The sequence below is a fragment of the Plectropomus leopardus genome, chromosome 6 (assembly GCF_008729295.1).
Source record: "Plectropomus leopardus isolate mb chromosome 6, YSFRI_Pleo_2.0, whole genome shotgun sequence".
NCBI lineage: Eukaryota > Metazoa > Chordata > Actinopteri > Perciformes > Serranidae > Plectropomus > Plectropomus leopardus.
The window spans coordinates 23,024,571-23,041,581 of record NC_056468.1 but is presented as its reverse complement, the minus strand read 5'-3'; the positions used below and the strand labels follow the sequence as shown (position 1 = coordinate 23,041,581).

Here is a 17,011-nt window from a genome sequence, read left to right as displayed (position 1 = left end):
TACTCAAACATCCCTGGTATCAGAATCAGTGTGCATCAAAAGCCCGTTTTGATTGAAAACGCTTTTGAAAAGCAGTCCGATTCGCTTACATTGCTTAGGTCTGATTATTTAGCACCCCTCCTCCCTCTTCCCCCTCTAGCTGTTTGGATGGTAGCGTCTTTGTCATCTGCCTCTGTTTCGTCTAGCTTTTTCCCTCCCTTATTTTTGAAGAATCCACATCGGGAGAGAGGTTGTTGTGCGTTGTTGCCAATAAACGGAGGAACACAGGAACCTTTGAAGTCTGTGGCACGTTGTGATTTGCTTTCATCGTCCCGTATCTGTCAGTCAACAAGAGAAAACGTGACTCCAAAGGAAACTTTTTATTCCTGCCCCCTCCCCCTCCCCCCAATTTCCTTTCCTGCACGTACACACAAAAACCAAAACAAAACAACACAAAATGACAACAAAGACGGCTAGAACGACAAAAGCTGTATTGGGCATTCGACAGACAGGGAGTGGGCTGAATAATAATCTATGAGGAGTTGCGAGGTGTTCCAGAAGATTCTGATGTTGCTTCGACTGGCGCAGACCGACTCTGGGCTTCCTTGGCCCACTTCCACACAAAGGGAATGTGTGTGTGTGTGTGTTTGTGTGCGTCCCGCTGTAGCTGTGGGGTGCTCTCTGAACTTTATTCTGTCAGCCCTCTGTCGCTCATCTCAGAGCAGTTGGGTGTCAGAGAGGAGGAAGAGCATTGACAGGTGTCTTCTGTGGGCAACGTCTGTTCGGAAGAGTGATGGCAGAACCTGGGCCTGCACCTAATCACACCAGCCTGCAGCCTCGCTCTGACAGCCACAGAGGTTGGGGAGGGGCGGCAGAGGGGGGGGACAAAGGCTCCCATCCCTGGGCAGCGATCAAACTCGAGCCCCCGGCTTGCCTGGAGATGTGACAAGGCCCACTTCCCCTTTCGCTGCTTTTCCCCATCCTCCCCCTGCTGCCAATCATGTGTCATACGCTTCACACTCTCGCACGCGTTAGTGTGCCGGGCGTATGTGTTTGTGCCTGTCGATGCAAGTTAAAGAGAGAAGCAAGGAGACAAAGAGATGCACAAAGAACTACTTCGCGCGATGTGTTGAGCCAGAAACGGCCAAATGTACAAGCCGAACGTGGCTCAGAGTGAAGCGAGCCACAATGAGTTACAGTGACTAACGGTACTAGCCAGAGAGAGAAAGATGCCTGGCTGGAGAGGCTGGGTACAGGAGCCAGAGAACTGAACTGCAGCCAACCTGGATGAGGCCTCGGTCCAGATAAGTTGGGACAGTACCAGGGGCCCCAGCTACAGCCCGGCAGAGCAGGGGAGGAGGGGAGCGAGTGAATTAGCAAGAAATACAGACAGGAAAAGAGAGAAAGAGAGAGGGCAGGCTTATAGGCAAAACAGGGAGAGAGCGGAGAAAGAGAGGTTTTGAGGCTTTTCAGCTCCGAAGTGGGATGGAGGGGGATGGTTGGAGGGAGCTGCTGAGAGTCAGAGCTGGAGCCGAGGCTCAGAGGCAGGGCCAGGGCTGAGCTGGGGCTGCTGAGAGAGGAGCCAGGGCTGGAGGCCAGAGGAGGGAGGGATGGAGGGGAGGGGGGGCTGAGAATAGGAGGAGGCTGTGGCAGAGCTGGAGCTGGGGCCAGGCCAGAGCCAGGGGCCCCAGCTTTAGATTTAGTCAGCTGTTCCCCTGGCCAGCAGCTGGAAGGACGTAGGGAGAGAAAGGGAGGGGAGGCAGCAGGGGAAGACAGCACAGAGAGGGAAATTTAACGAAGAAAGTGAGAGGAGATGGAGAGGAGTAAGGAAGGAAAAAAACAGCACTGGAGAGGGAGAGAAAGGAGAGAGAAGGGGGTGGTGGAGGTTTGGAAAGAGGACAGTGGAAAAGCCATTAGATTCCTATGAGAGAGAAAACAGCGCTCAGAGCAGACAGACTGACAGAAGGTGGTTAAGGCTCACTGGCTTCGCAGCCACTCTTCCCTTCCTCCCTCACTGGTCCTCCTGCTCCCTCGTTCCTCTCCTCCCTCCATCCATCCATCCTCCTCCTCTCCTTCCGTCACTGCTGCGCTATTCTCTGGCTACCTCCGTCTCCACCAGTTGTGCCTCAGCAACAGCCCTGCTATTCATTACGCACGACCTGCAGGCATGACCCTAAACACACACTGAGATCCCAAACAGGTGCCCCACACACACATACAGCAGCACACATGACTGGGGGGGGGGCAGGGAAGAGTGAGAAGAGGGAGCTCTCTGTGGCGAAGCACTGCGGGAGGAGCAACAAGGAAAGAGGGAAGGAGATATAACATTGAAAGGAGGAGAAAGAAAGAAAGCGATGTAATTAAAGCAGAGTGCGTACATGCTTTGTTTCCATAAAAGTGGCGAAATGAGATTTGGAGTAGGGGAGCGAGGGGCGAGGGTTTGCCACAGGGCAAGCAGCCTCTGCTAGCAAAGCACTTATGGCTTATTATATTCCATTCAGATGGACCAGGCGTCTGGGATAAAAGCATTTAGTCTGTGCGTTAGTGAGTGACTCAGCACTTGGAGCCTTCACAGGTGGACCCCTTCATAACTACACAATGCATATCAATGAAGTGGCCTGCTCTATGCATATGGATCTGTCACTCCCACACCTCGGCCTCTTTTTTTTTTCCTCCTCCTCCTCCACCTACACCACCTTGTTCCTCCTCAACCTTTCACACATCCTTATGGACACAGTGTTGTTCATTTCATTTTCAGCTGGATTAATCCCTTTAAAACTGGAGCCACATCGCTTTTCTTGTGCTGCTTTCAGACATGTAGAAGTATTTTAAATCTTTGAGCCCTGAGCAAATTTATTTGATTTCTTCTTCGAAAACATGGGGGGAAAGGCAATGATGGGGGGATATGTGGGAAAAATAGGTATTTATATTTGCATATTGGAATCAATCTATTTTTAAAAATGTCCAAAAATATTAGAATTTATATTGCATTGTATTTATTTTTAAAGCCCTTTTTCCAGGTCATTTCCTCATTTTTTTAAAAAAAAAAAAATTCAGGTAATTTTCTTGTATTTTTCATCAATTTCTTGCAAATTTTCAGGTCATTTTTTCTATTGTTGATGTGTTTTTGAAAGAAATCAAGCTAATTTTCTCAGGTTTCAAAAGGTGGAAGTAATTCCACCTGCTGTTCTTTATAAAAGATTTGATCCAGTAAAGTACGAAGGTGAGAGAATGAATGGGAGGCTCCAAAAATCCCTTTGCACATTTTTGTGTTGGATTTTTTTATTCCAATTTTTCTCAAAATTAGGGGGAAACATTTTTGTGCTTGGCCGGAATAGCTGGCCTACCTCTTCTCCTCCCTTTCCCTCTCATTTAGACGGTAGACAGCCCCCCGCATCCCTCCATTGCATCCTCTCCATCACTCTCTCATCTCTCTTCAGCTCTCCCTCCACCCATCTGCCCTTTCCCTTTCGTTCTACCTCTGCGCCTCTCTATCCTGTTCTCTCCTCCCCTCGGTGGTGGTTAATGGCACAGGGATCCAGCGTGGAATATAGATCAGTGCGAGATGGATGGGGCACCAGGAGCTCCGGCCAGTCCCGTAGGTCCCAGACCAAAGATTAACTAAATATTAGCTGACAGGAAGAGAGAGAGGCAGGGACACAGCTGCAGCTGCTAGTGCCAGTGCCGGCAGAACAAACGACGGAGACTGTTTTTAACCCCCTTTGCTCTCGGGAGAGGGAGAGGTGATAAACACACAAGAGATGCAAAAATACACACATAGGGGGTGTACATACTGCCGTGCACGCGTACGCACATGCTATCAGAAGCACCCTGGGAGAAGAAGTCCACTAATCACATTCTCTCTTCCCCCTCTCTGCCGTGCCAAGGCGGATGGCGAGGGGGAAAAAAAGGAATAAATCTTTATTAGGCGATGTGTCCCTGCTTTATCGATCGCTTTGCTCCTTCCCTCCCCTCCTCCCTCTCCACCACCCCCGCTCTCTTTCTCCCCCCTCCTTTTGTTATTTTAGGCGTGTGTCTGCCATCCAGTCCAATTGAGTCAGGCTGTACATCAGAGAGGACCATTACCCATGTCTCCCTGGGCTGGACTGTCACTGGCTGTGAGGGGGGTAGGAGGTGAGGTGATGTAGCCACCCAGAAGGGACAGCTAGCCGGCTAACAGCTAGCCAGACCGCCAGGCAGACAGAGTTTTGGGCAAGAATGCAGACAGACAGGGTGGCATTAACACACGGTGGCAAGCATCCACAACAATGAGTCACAACAATGGCAGATCTGTACTTCACCTACACTCTATGGTTTCATGAGCAGAGCATGGCACAGACACAGCCTGATTTATGGTGCTAATTTTCCCACTAATGAAAGAAAGGAGCCTTTTTTCTGCAATATCTTATGGCAAAAAATGTATCCCAACATACTCATACTCAAACCCAGCACAAAAAACGCAGGGCTGAGTATGGTTTCATATTTTCGTTTTTTAATGCTGATGCCCCAGTTTTAGTTCAGATATGAAATTAATACTTTTTCCACAACTTACTTTGAGAAATAAAAGTAAGACTTTCTACAAAACCAAACCAAAGTTCTGAGGTGTTAAAAATTGTGTAACATAAGCAGTAGCACAAGGACTTTAAAAAACAGAGTCTGAGTTAATTCATGCTCACAGTTAACAACTAAAAAAATGTAGAATTTAACATTGCAAAAATAGGAACCATATCTATATATATCTTAGATATATATATATATATCTAAGATTTTACATAGCCTATAAAAAAAAGAAAAATATGAATTTCTATATAAACCCAGGGGTGATCTCTAGTGTACCCCCATATATGCTGGGGCCTTTACAGAGGCCTGAGTTCAACTCCAACCTGCGGCCCTTTGCTACGTGTTACACACTCTCTCTCTCCCATCTGTCAGCTATCAATAAAAGCCAAAACATCCCAAAAATACATAAAATCATCCTCATACACTTAGCCATGCACCGATTTTAAATGTGATAGAAACAACAATATAGATTACAACAGAGGAACCCAAAAACTTCAGCTCTCTATCTTTTGTTTAATTAAGTTCTGTTTCGTACAGTCTGATTGCTGTAGGCAGGCTGCTCTTTTACACTAAGATTTACATTTAAATCAGGAACTGACTGAATAATACGTGTACAAGATTATGAACTTCTCCACACATTCAATGCTAGCCTTCGGTGCTCGACAATCTTCAATCCTCTACCAACACAACTGACCAAAAAAGTTCTGAGGTTAAATACCCAGCCAGAGTAAAAACTTTGATCCTGTGACGTGAGCTGTGCAATAAAGTATTTAGCATGTCACACATGTTGAACACTTAGGGGTCTTCAAAGGTTTTCGGGACAAGGACCCATTAGTGGGGTCAAAACATTTTTGAATGGGGGTCAGATTAGGTAATGTAAAAATACATAAGGAAGTAGCTGCTTCTCACATGATATCCAGAGCTATTTGAAAAAAGGGAAAAACAAATGAGATAAATGCAATTTATTCATCGTTTAGTGAAAAAGAATTCAACTTTAGACTGCTCCTGAGTGTCGGCCCTCCCTGTCAACTTTACACTTCTCTGCTGTAGGCATGTTTGCTACCTAACAGGAAACGTTCGTTGCTAGGAAACCATTCATTAAATTTTTTTACCATCTGTTTTACAAAAAAAGTGTTGTTCCTATTCAGTGCATGTCAACAAACTGTATGAAGGTGCTGCAATTCTGAGGTACAGAAAATACACAAAGTAAACTTGCTTGATTAACCAATATTGTGTGGCAGGCCATAGATTTTAAGAATGAAGTCGGGGGTATTTAAAATCAGTCTGTGGGCTGCAATTGGCCCCGAGGCTGGACTTTGGACTTGCCTTCCTTAGCTGAAAGAGAGACAGCACAGGGACCCCTGCTGCATATATAAAATTGAGTTGCAAGCTAAACACGGCCGACAATAATGTGTAGGGCGGCCTTATGTGTCATGTATAAACATACCTTTATATGGTGCATGCAATACTAATCTATTAAAATAATTATTGACAGATTTGTATATTTATACATAATAGATTCAGTTGACCAAGATACATGTTAGCTTGCCATCAGTGTTTTGTACTGTAAATTAAATGATTTTTGTTTGTTTGTTTTTACGATTAGTCTGATTTTTCTTTGCTAATAATATGTTTGATTCATGTTCATGTGTTTTTTTCAGACATGAGTTAATTTTGGGGGGAAAAAACCTTCACAAAATGACCAAACAGTATTTTAGTAACTTGAGAAGTCGTAGGGTTGACCAACCTCCTGTTGAAGGCCGATGATTTAAATGACGAACATAAAAATGATGATACCAGATGAGTTTTTTGGGGACAGAGCATGCTGAGCCCTGAAAAGGTTCAGGATGATCCTCAGTACCAAGGAAACATTGGAGTGAAGACCATTAAAAAATCTTCCACCACAGCAAATAGTTCAGGCCCTGTTCCTCTGCTAATTCCAGCCAGCAGTAAACAGAGAGCTTCTAAATGTAGGGAGTGATAGCCCCTGAGGTCTGGATGCAGACTGCTAGCACTCAGCACAGCACAGAGAGCAGGAGCTAGCAAGCCGGCTAGCTTTCCTTTGGGAGATTAGACACAGGAAACACTATGGAAACATGCTGTATCTAGATAGGGGCCGTGTAAATAAGATATGAGTTTCTATTGCCTGGCTTGGGAAATGCAACTGGAAAATTGAGAAGGGGAGAAAAAAGAGATCATGAGAGCTTATAAACACAAGGAAGGAATGCACGAGAGAGAAGAAGGGTATAGGCTCAGGTATGGAGTGATTAGGAGTCGAAGAGCAAGAAAATAAGACGATGGGAAGATGAAGGGCAGGAATGAGGTATGAAAAAACCGAGCAAGCAAGGAAATGAGCAAGAAAGAACTTCTAGACAAAACTCTTTAGAAGGGCAAACTAGATTCCATAGTTGGTTGAAAGGCGCTCTCTCCGTCCCTTTGAATCTCTCTCATTCTCTTTCTTTGTCTGTCTCTCATGCCTGGAGAGCCTTTCTAGCCCTATTCAGCCCCGCTCTGCCACAGAGCAGTGAATGCATGTCTCACATGCCACACAGCCACGACATCGTTGGACCAGGCACAGCCAGAGGCACCTCACACTCCCAGGACCTCCTCCTCTGCATAGCTCACACGGCACTTGAGCCTGCCGGGCAAGAAGAGAGAAGGGGGTAGACTCCCCCTCTCAATCTGGCTCGGGTTCCCGATTGTTCCACAAAAGGACAAAAACAAAAAAAAACTGGGCATGTGCTTTGTCCCCTGCTTTGACTGATTTCTCAGGTGCGAAATTGGAACATGCAAAAGACACATTCAATCAGGCGAGCAGTCTTTTCCTTTGCTCAGGTGATGTTTATTGGAAAACAATAATGTGAGCATGGGCCCGTCTTTCAAGCACAGCAATCGCAACTGGAGGGACCGACTGACCAGATTGACCTTTGGCTTTAGTAAATCCCTGGGGGTCAAGTGAGGAGGTCAAAATTGGGCCAGCTCAATGCTGAGGGAGGGACCAGTCGATGAGTGAACACCTCTGGCAGTGTGTGTGTGTGTGTGTGTGTGTGTGTGAGTGTGTGTGTGTGAGTGATCGGGGTCAGCTGCAGGTAAACCCTCATCCTCTGCTGTTGTTTACTCTAAGGCGCCTAGTCACCGGCACCACGAGGCCAGTGTGTGTCTGAAAGCATGTGTGTGTGTGTAAGAGTGGAAACGGGATAGTGTGGGAATGATGACAGACGGGAATGTCATCCACCCTCTTATCGTTAACATGCCTCACCTTTATTCAGCCTGAAACACGCAGCCATAAACACGCTCGCTGAGCCATTAACACACAAAGTCAAACAAGCACATGCTCGTATTCACACACTGATAAGAAGTTTAAGTCCTGTGTTACTATCTGCTGGAGAATATTTTTGTCCGGGAAGTAGCCACTCTCAACCAAACAATCACTGACAATGACATCAAGAGTCAAAGTTAGTTTGTCACAACACAGACGCGTCCTTGTGGCCTTGATGGCCTCTTCTCGGCGAGCAGCGTCTATGGTAAAAGCAAGACCAAGCGCTGAAAGCTGGAGCCGAGATATTCTTTTCTTTACCCTTCTGTTTTTGTCGGAGATAGATCAAAAAGATTGCCCTTAATCTGGGACAACAGCAGGTAACTTTCTACTCTCTCAGCAAAGTATACAGTGATTATGTGCGCGCACACACACACACACACACACACACACACACACACACACAAAAAATATTGTTTGTAGCCTTTGGGCTGATCCAAAGCTGTTTGGCTTCTGGGGAGAAACAGCTGTTGACCAAATTGCACAGAGAGGCTCTGTTCTGAGGCAACAGTGAAAGCATGTGTAGTCTTTAACACGTATTCTCTTGTAGTAATTGCACGCACACACACACTCACACACAGTATACATACATTGAACCTTCCACTGCAGTAAGCAGAGTCTTGGCCTGCTTTGTGCTTATTTCAGCAGCCCATTGGTGCAAAGAGGAATTCATTAAAAAGAAAAAAAAAAAGTGAAAGGGAGCATCAGATAGGAGAACGCTGAGTGCTGCATTCCCCTGTTGTTATTATTGCCAAATCGAAGAGAGAAGGGTGGCTGGTAATAAAAGTCATTAAATGAAATAGAAAAAAGAGCTTTTAATAGGGCCTTGTCATTGTGGATTTAGTAGCCTTTCTATCGCCTGCTCCCTCTGCTTCGTTCCCTGTGCTCACAGAGAAGAGAGGGGCAGGAGCTCTGTGCAAGGAAGGAGCACTGGATTCCTAGACAGAGTCAGCCAGCCGAGGAGCTGTGCTGACGCACACCCAGCAGCCACAGTCTGGGACAGGAGACAAGTCAAGCTGGAACGGGGACTGGGGCAGACGTTAGAGAGCTCACGCAGGAACTTTATTACTTTAGCTGGTTTATTTTCACAGGAGCGATGCACGCTGATGTTGTACATTGAGCGTCTCTGAGTAGGAGCCAGCATTAGCACGAAGAAGCGTGGTCTTTGGGTAACTTGGTAATAGGACTAGGAGTGTGGCAAGGTGGCTAGAGCTGGAACCGGGAATGGTGATTTAAGAGGGGCGGAGAGGAAACAGCTATGTCTGGGATGAGGAATGAGACTGGGAGGGAGGCTGGCTCCAGTCAGGTGGAAGGACTGGAAATAAGGCTTGAAACGGCACATCTTGTGTACTGTCTTGGAAATGTGAAGTGGAGGAGACCGTTATGGCTTGGTGTATGAGATGGAACATGGCTGGCTTGAGGAAGTTATGGTCTGTGGTGGGAGTCTATCTAGAGGCACATCTGGGTCTGGGAATGGGGTTGGTTAGAGGTTGGAGTTGGAGCTGGGACAAGCATTGGGACCTTCTGGAAACTTCTGATATGCTGGGAACATGACGGAACGAGCAAAAGAACCAGCGGTCATCTATCATTCAATGGATACAGCACAGCAGCGTCAGGGCTTGCTTTATGGGCTCAAACCTTGAGGGGGCCACCCAGACTGAAAGCTTGCTAGGGCTGACTGAGCTTGTGCTGAAAGTCATTATGAGGAGAATGAAAGTAATTATCACGTTAACACATTTCAAATTTACGGTAATGCTTATTTGAACTTCAGTATGATAAATATTTGATGATACTAGAGGTGAACAAAAACCTCACCACCTGGATGATAAGTACATCCAGATATTATCCAACATCAAGTCACAAAGGAAACAAAGGTGACATTTTGGGGTTCTACAGTTGAAGGCAAGTTAGATTTAAGACTTTTTTAATGTCATCTGGAATGAGATTTAAGACCAGTTTTACAGTAATCAAATTAAGAAATCAATAACTTAGGATGAGGTTGCCTAAATGTTTATTATAGCATAAAACATAACATTTTCTGTGTAATAGTGGAGACCAATGTATTACAAAACTGGCATTTGTTTTGGGATTTTCTTGGCAATTATGTGTTTCTCACTCAGCATGTGGGGTTCTGCTGCCTTTATTCCCATCATGCTGAGTCTGAGAATCTTTATGCATAAAAAACATAGAGCCTTGTATGCATTGCCTTGCACTGGTTTCAGCCATAGCCAAAAAAACTTGATTAATAGCCAGTTTTTATTGAGTTTGCACCTCCTTGTTTTATCCTACAGTGACAGCGAGCTAGCAGACAATACTCTGGCCTGGGCACCCCGGCTGGAAATAAAATATTAGAGTTTCCATTATCCTGATCTGCATGACGTTACTACAAGAGGCATTCGGTAAGTCACCAAAAAAAAAAAAAAAAAATAGATGCAATCAATTATATTGAGGTTTTACAATGCAACATGAGAAAAAAACATTCATACATTTCATTTTTAAGGCTTCTGAAAAATGGATTTAAGACATTTTAATAGCAATTAAGGTATTAATTTTAGATGAATGGTTTAAATGCATTTTAGGACTTTTTCAGATTATTTTTAGTTTTTTTTGCCTTTATTATAGAACAACAGGGAGGGTGTAAGACAATGGGGATGACACGCAGAAAAGAGCTGCAGATTCGAACCCAGGCCACCTCTAAGCGCTCAGCCTACATGGGGTGCACGCTCTACGTGGTGAGCTACAGGTCGCCCCTCTCAAGACTTTTTAATGATCAGCAGAAAGCCTGTGCTAAACTGAAAATATTAAAAAATACATATAATGTACAATACTTTCTCTGTAGAAACCTGCACACACACTCGCATACACAGAGACGAAGTTAACGTGTTTCCATTAAGCGACAGCTGAAATGTATCCTATCTTTTTTTCCATTCAGCCGACATAATGGGACAAAGGCCTGGAATCTGCCTCTCTCCTTCTCTCAGATGCACACAGTCAGTGAGGGAGAGAGCACTTTCCCCTAAGACTCAATGTCTCTTCACATGGATGCGGTTGCTGCCCCTCTCTCTCTCCCTCTTGGACAGCCATTTGTTTACACTAGCTCTAGGCTCAGCCATGTTTCCATGACGATACAAGCCCAGGGATAGTCACATGGCTGAGGGTAGACCTGAGGCAGCCGATCCAGGATCGCTGCCCCTTCAACTCTCTCACCTGAGAGTTCGATTGACAGAAGACATCCTAATAACTTACTTTAAGTTACCAGATTCCTCCAAAAAAAGAACTGCTCATCATCAAAATCATTTAGGATAAAATCAAATGTTGTCTGGGGAATGATTTTTCAAAAAGTCCTGAGTCATATAGTGTCAGCGTCTCTTTAAGTCCTGAGTCACAAGTTGAGCCTCTTTACACCATATTGGTTTCACACAGTTAAACAGCACATTCGGAAGCATTCTGTCTCCGTCTCTCTCTGTCTCTGGTGGTTGGCATGTGGGCTCATTCTCGACGGGCATTGTAAAAAGATAAAGGCACTCTCTAACCTAACAGGAAAAATAAAACCAGATCCACCCACATGAAAAGAAACAGCCCACACACACACACACACACGCACACACAAACAAAAAGAATGAGCCCTCACCCACCAGAAATCCAGCTCAGCCTGATAGCGTCTCGCGGACAACATGCTCATGCAAGATTTATGTTTGGCATCTTAAATTCTGCACCTTTGTGGACAAAATGCTTGAAATGTCGACATAGGTCCTCAAGAAGCCTTTTGAAAAGCCTTGCGAATTCTTAGTTCAAAAGTACAAGTGTGTGTGTGTGTGTGTGTGTGTGTGTGTGTGTGTGTGTGTGTCTGTGTGTGTTCTTGCACAAACATGCTCGGTGTTACTCCACCTTTGTAAGTGGTACAGATTTCTCCTTGGCATTTGGCTTACGGCTTTGTCACACAAACAATAACCTACCAGTGTGTGCAAATATCCTTTGTTGTTTTATCAGCCCTCTTTGTTTTGCGGGTGTTGTCTGCACCTATGTGTTGTAAATTATGTCTGATATTGCCACGGTTCTGTCTGAATGCTAAGCACACGTGTGATTTAAAGTCAACAGGAAATGACACATGGCTCTAAAGCTCCTCTATTCACACACCTAGAGCGTGCTTTTATTTTTTTACGAGCTAAACATAAGGTTTAGCAGAGTCTGTGTTATGATTTTCACCATCTGTGTTTTAAAAAAAAGGAACAGGTTAAAAAACAGGGAACCACCAGCCTGGTTGTTATTTCACCGTTTCACTGACATCATGATAAAAAGAGGGTGAGAGAGAGAGAGAGTAGATGACGCAGAAACCTAATTAAGATTCTCCAGAGCGTGAACAAATTAACCTGAGTTATGAGCATGCAGAAGCACAAGACAGACACACACACATGCACAAACACACACACACAAATTCATCTCTGAAATAGGTGGAGCAGAGGAGGATGACATTCACACTCAAACAGGCATGACTGCCATGGACATTCAGTGATATTTTAAGCAGGAGAAAGGCAAAATATTATAGGCTATCTAGTCCAACAACACCACCATGGAAAATACACCAACATTGGCTACAGGATACGCATATCTGCTTTCATTCTGGTCAAATTTCAAACAGCCTCAACAAACCTCATCACTCAGATTTGGGGCAGAGGCATGATAAAATGACATGTAGCTTCATGTGAGAAATTAGCCTAACAAGGAGCGCTGGATAAATAGGCTGTAGCATGTAGCCTAATGACATTGCAGAGAGCGACATATGCCAGGCATCAGTATGTCACTCCATAGGGACATGGGGCTTACGGTAAGAGGATAGTAAGAGTGTGGTGGTGGTGGTGGTGGGGGTTATGGTTTATTTACCTCCTGGCACAAAGCCCTGAAGGCAGACAGAGGGGGTGGGAGCTAGAAACACGGGATGGGGGGGAGGGCAGGAGAGGACCTGTCATATATGAATGAGAGAAGAGGATGAACTTGACCCAGGCTGGAGGACTCAAACAGGAAGGAGGGTAATGAAGTGCAAACATGCTTTGTCATGCCATGTTAGAGCCATAGGATTAGAATTCTATAATTAGAGGACGGGGCACCATAATGCTAGCCTTGCTTTCAGCGTGATGAGCTGCCGAGTCTAAATTACACAAGGGGGCCAGAGAACAGATGCTGCGATCAGAGCAAGCAGCTCTGGAAGTTTTCTATGCCGGTAAACGACGGTCCGTTAAGACATGGACTGACAAGCCAAACTGATCTGACAAGTTGATCTAACTTAAAATGATCTCAACAATTTTCAATCAAGTAAACATCAATTAAGATCAACAGTTATATTTATTTACATTTTTCAAGGAACTCAGTTTCCTATATTTTTTTTAAAAAGTAAAATCCACTTAGCAGATATTACAGTGTCAAGAAAATTTCAACTTGGCACACGGGTGAGATTTAGTGATATTTCTGTGATCAGCTCGCACCAATTTAATTTTCATGTTGTTATGGGACTGTTCTCCGAAGCAGCATGCATATTTCATTACATTCATTTGCAGTTTTTAATGCATTATTACACACAGAGCCTTTTCACACAGGTTGAGGTTAGGTATGTGCTCCACTACCTGTTCAGCGGCTGACAAATTCATCACCGAATCGACAGCAGAAAGAGTGCAAGAGGGCCGGAGCTGGGTTTGTTATAGCACTGCTGTAACGGGGGAAGCAGTGGACTGCTAGATAACACTTGCATTCATATATGAATATTTATCTGGAAGGTTGGCATTGGAACAGATGAGCTCGCATGGGAGAAAGAACAACCCATCCATCTCACTCTCTACCATTCTCTGCGCTTCATTCTTTACTTTCAGACATCCCCTTCTCTTGCAATCACCATTTCAATGCCTCTTTCCTCTTTTGCATTTTCCACCCACTTTTTCCCTCTAGGCTTCCCCTCTTTTTCTTGATATCACCCGATCTATTGCTCTTCCCCTTAAACGCCATCCCCCTATCCGTTCCCTCTGCAGCACTGATGTATGGAAAGAGATGGAGGAAAAAAGGAAAAAGCGTGTGATTAATGTCTTTGAGAAAAAGATAAATAATCACAGGAGACTGGGGGCTGGTAGTTGGCCTTAGGGGAGTAAATATGGAGAGTTTTATAGCTGCTCACTTGGGAGAGAGGGAGGTGGAGGAGATGAGAGGGGGGAGGATAGGAATACAGCGACAGCAGATCCATTCAAGTATATTAGCTTTCCCCCCCATACACAATAACCTCCGCATCTATTCTATTGCTCTACTGTCTTTCATCATCAACACTGAATCCCATCCCTCTGACAGCACACACACACACACACACACACACACACACACACACACACACACACACACACACACACACACACACACACACACACACACACCACATGTATTGGCCCATCAAACACATACAGTGGGTCTGGCCTGGAAAAAAAAGTGCAGGGTGGTTGTGAGGGGGTGTGTGTGTGCACATGAGCGTGCATGGCTTTGTGTGGCTCCTAGTGTGTGTGTGTGTGTGTGTGTGTGTGTGTGTGTGTGTGTGTGTGTGTGTGTGTGTGTGTGTGTGTGCTGTCAGAGGGATGGGATTCAGTGTTGATGATGCTGACAGCCCCCTCCCATGCTGCCCTGCTTTTAAGCCCTCATCCTCCAGTGGCTGCCTGTCCCCTGGAGTAGATTGCATCTTTTATTTATCATTTTCTCTTCCTTTCCTGGCTTTATTTTCCCCGGCACTGACAAAAAAAAAAAATTCTGGGGCGAAAATTGCAATCAGCATAACATGCCCTCCTCCTGCTGTGTACTTGCCTGTCATCCTCCACTCTCTGTGAGCATGCAGGATGAGACTGACAGCCCGTGCAGACGAAGACACACACATGTACACACAGATGCATGCACAATCCCCCTCTGTGTTTATCAAACCCCCCACACATAATCTTTTCTCTCTCTCTTTCACACACACACAAAAACACATGCATGGCCAAAGAAAATGACCCCCTCTTTGTCACACATGAATCTCCTGACTGACGCCGTACACTATTTTACCCCGTGCTGGGTGTTCAGCTTCCTAAAGCCTCCAATAGAGTGAGCACATAAATGAGTCTAATGCTGGGGAATCTGGTAAACAGGCCAGAGAGGGAGGGAGAGCTGCCTGCCTGTCTGCCTGCTCCATGGCTACTATTGTGCACTGCACATTCTCCGAGCCCACAAGAGCTGAAGCCATCTCCACACAGATTCTTTGGAGGGGATAGTAAGCCAAGAAGTGAGAGAGAGGGAGCAGGGGAGAGAGATAGAGAGGGGTGAGGGTGGGAGGAGGAAGAAGATCATGCATAAAATCTTGTTTGCAGAATGCATTAAGATTCAGATGAACTGGGGAGGGTAATGGGATTAGAATCCTGAACCGTTTCCAAGGGTGGGGAGTCGGATTGACAGCTGAGTCTATTGCACTGACGATTGCAGTGAAATATTGTGGCTCTGGCAAAGGCAGCCAGCCAGGCAGAGAGGCAGGCAGGGGGTTGCTGAGCCTACAGCACCTCTGTTTACTCCGAGCTTTACCACAAATAATGCAGCAGACAGAGAAAAAAAAAATGCATCTTTTCCCTTTACCAGCTGCACATAGCCTGGGCTTTAACTGAATATTGGAAAGACAGCAGAAAAGCTTCTCACAAAGGTGTTTGGCAAACAAAATAGAAGCACTGTGGCTTTAAATCACCGTCCCTCCCACCCTTTCTAAATATCGTCTATTTAGCCAGCGGTGAAAAGATATAGGGGGCTTTTGTCTGCGTACCCATTGGTGGGGGCATGGAGAGCTGGAAAGACATAAAAATAGGAACAAAGTGCTAAGCTTCCAATTGGGATGGCTCTGGGCAATTCAATGCGCGCAGCTCAGTGGGCAAAAACAAGGAGAAGTGGGCTACCATTATCTGAAAATAGGCTATTCTCACACAGCTATAGGGTAGACTGGTGTGGAAATACCCTGCATTGTTTATAATACACTGGGCTATGGGAGGCAAGCCCTTTAAAAGTCTGGCGTGGCTCCATAGAAAAAGGCAAACAGTGCGAGTTAGGTGTTTTGTTTATGGCAGGTTGTTTTCCTGCATTTTTATAGTCCACTCACCGACTTGCAATACGTTGTCCACCCAGCCACCCTCCAGCAGAGTGACACCCCGTAGGAAAGGCAGCTGGGTCTCGTCATTATTGTCCCCGCTAGTTCCACTTTCCTCTCCCCCGGCGTTGAAAGAGGAATACATACAGATCTCCTTCTCGCTTCTCGGGAATGACCAGTATACGATCCTCCTCTGGACGGGCTCCGGGATCCTCTCGAACCGCTCCTCCACCCTCTGGAACGGCCACTTCTCCGCGACTCTGCGCGCCGCGATGTCGAGCAACGACTCGGGGTTGTGCGTTTTTCCATTCCCCGACCCTCCCGGAGCGGACCCCGCGCCGCCACACAGGACTCCTCCAGCCCGCTGCCCCTGTCTGCACGCCGGGTTGTAGCCGGGCCTGCAGCAGAGCCGCTTGGCTGGGGGCTGCTGGACTCGCTCGGCCATGATCGCACCGCTTCCAACCTGAAGCGCAGTTCCTCTCCGATCATATAAACGGGATAAGGAAGAGAAAAGGGCAATCTCGCACCGATTGTTTGCCGTACATGGAGAGACTGGCCTTATTTGGAAAGAGAGGCGGCGCCTGCGAGTTCCGTGAAGTCCTTTGTGTTGTCAAAGTAACCGGGATGGGCGGGATCCTGGAGAGCTGCCAGCGCACGAGTGGCGCTATAAAAGGAACTGGAGGCGGAATTCCCGAACGTCGGCAAATCCTTTGTGAAGCCGTTCGGGAGCGCGAGGGCGGAGCCCCGGCGGCCGACGGCCTTTGAAGTTTCCTTCTTATTTGAGTTTAAAGGCGGGGACTTAATCCAGGGGCGGTCTCGCAGTTTCCCACAGGGGTAAAAGGGGGCAAGAAAACTGACTTCTTTTCCTTTGGAGCCTGTGCTACCACCCCAGGCTCCAGCTTCTTCAATAACAACGTGATGGTTGTTTTCAAGGCTTAAGTCCAAAGGACTCTCAGCTGTCAGAGACAGAGAGGGCGTGGGAGGAGGAACATAAAGATATGGAGCTGGACATGCTTGTCCTCTGTAGCCAC

General features: G+C 46.0%; 1 protein-coding gene across 1 annotated transcript in view; it reads right to left on the bottom strand.

The window, feature by feature from the left end:
- Positions 1 to 16,460, bottom strand: part of LOC121944365 (zinc finger SWIM domain-containing protein 6-like) — a 55,043-nt gene extending 38,583 nt beyond the window's left edge. Inside the window, exon 1 of the mRNA XM_042488133.1 lies at positions 15,993 to 16,460. Coding sequence (XP_042344067.1) covers positions 15,993 to 16,425 — 433 coding nt within the window. The 5' untranslated portion in view covers positions 16,426 to 16,460. The remainder of the gene's footprint in view (positions 1 to 15,992) is intronic.
- Between the last annotated feature and the right edge of the window lie 551 nt (positions 16,461 to 17,011).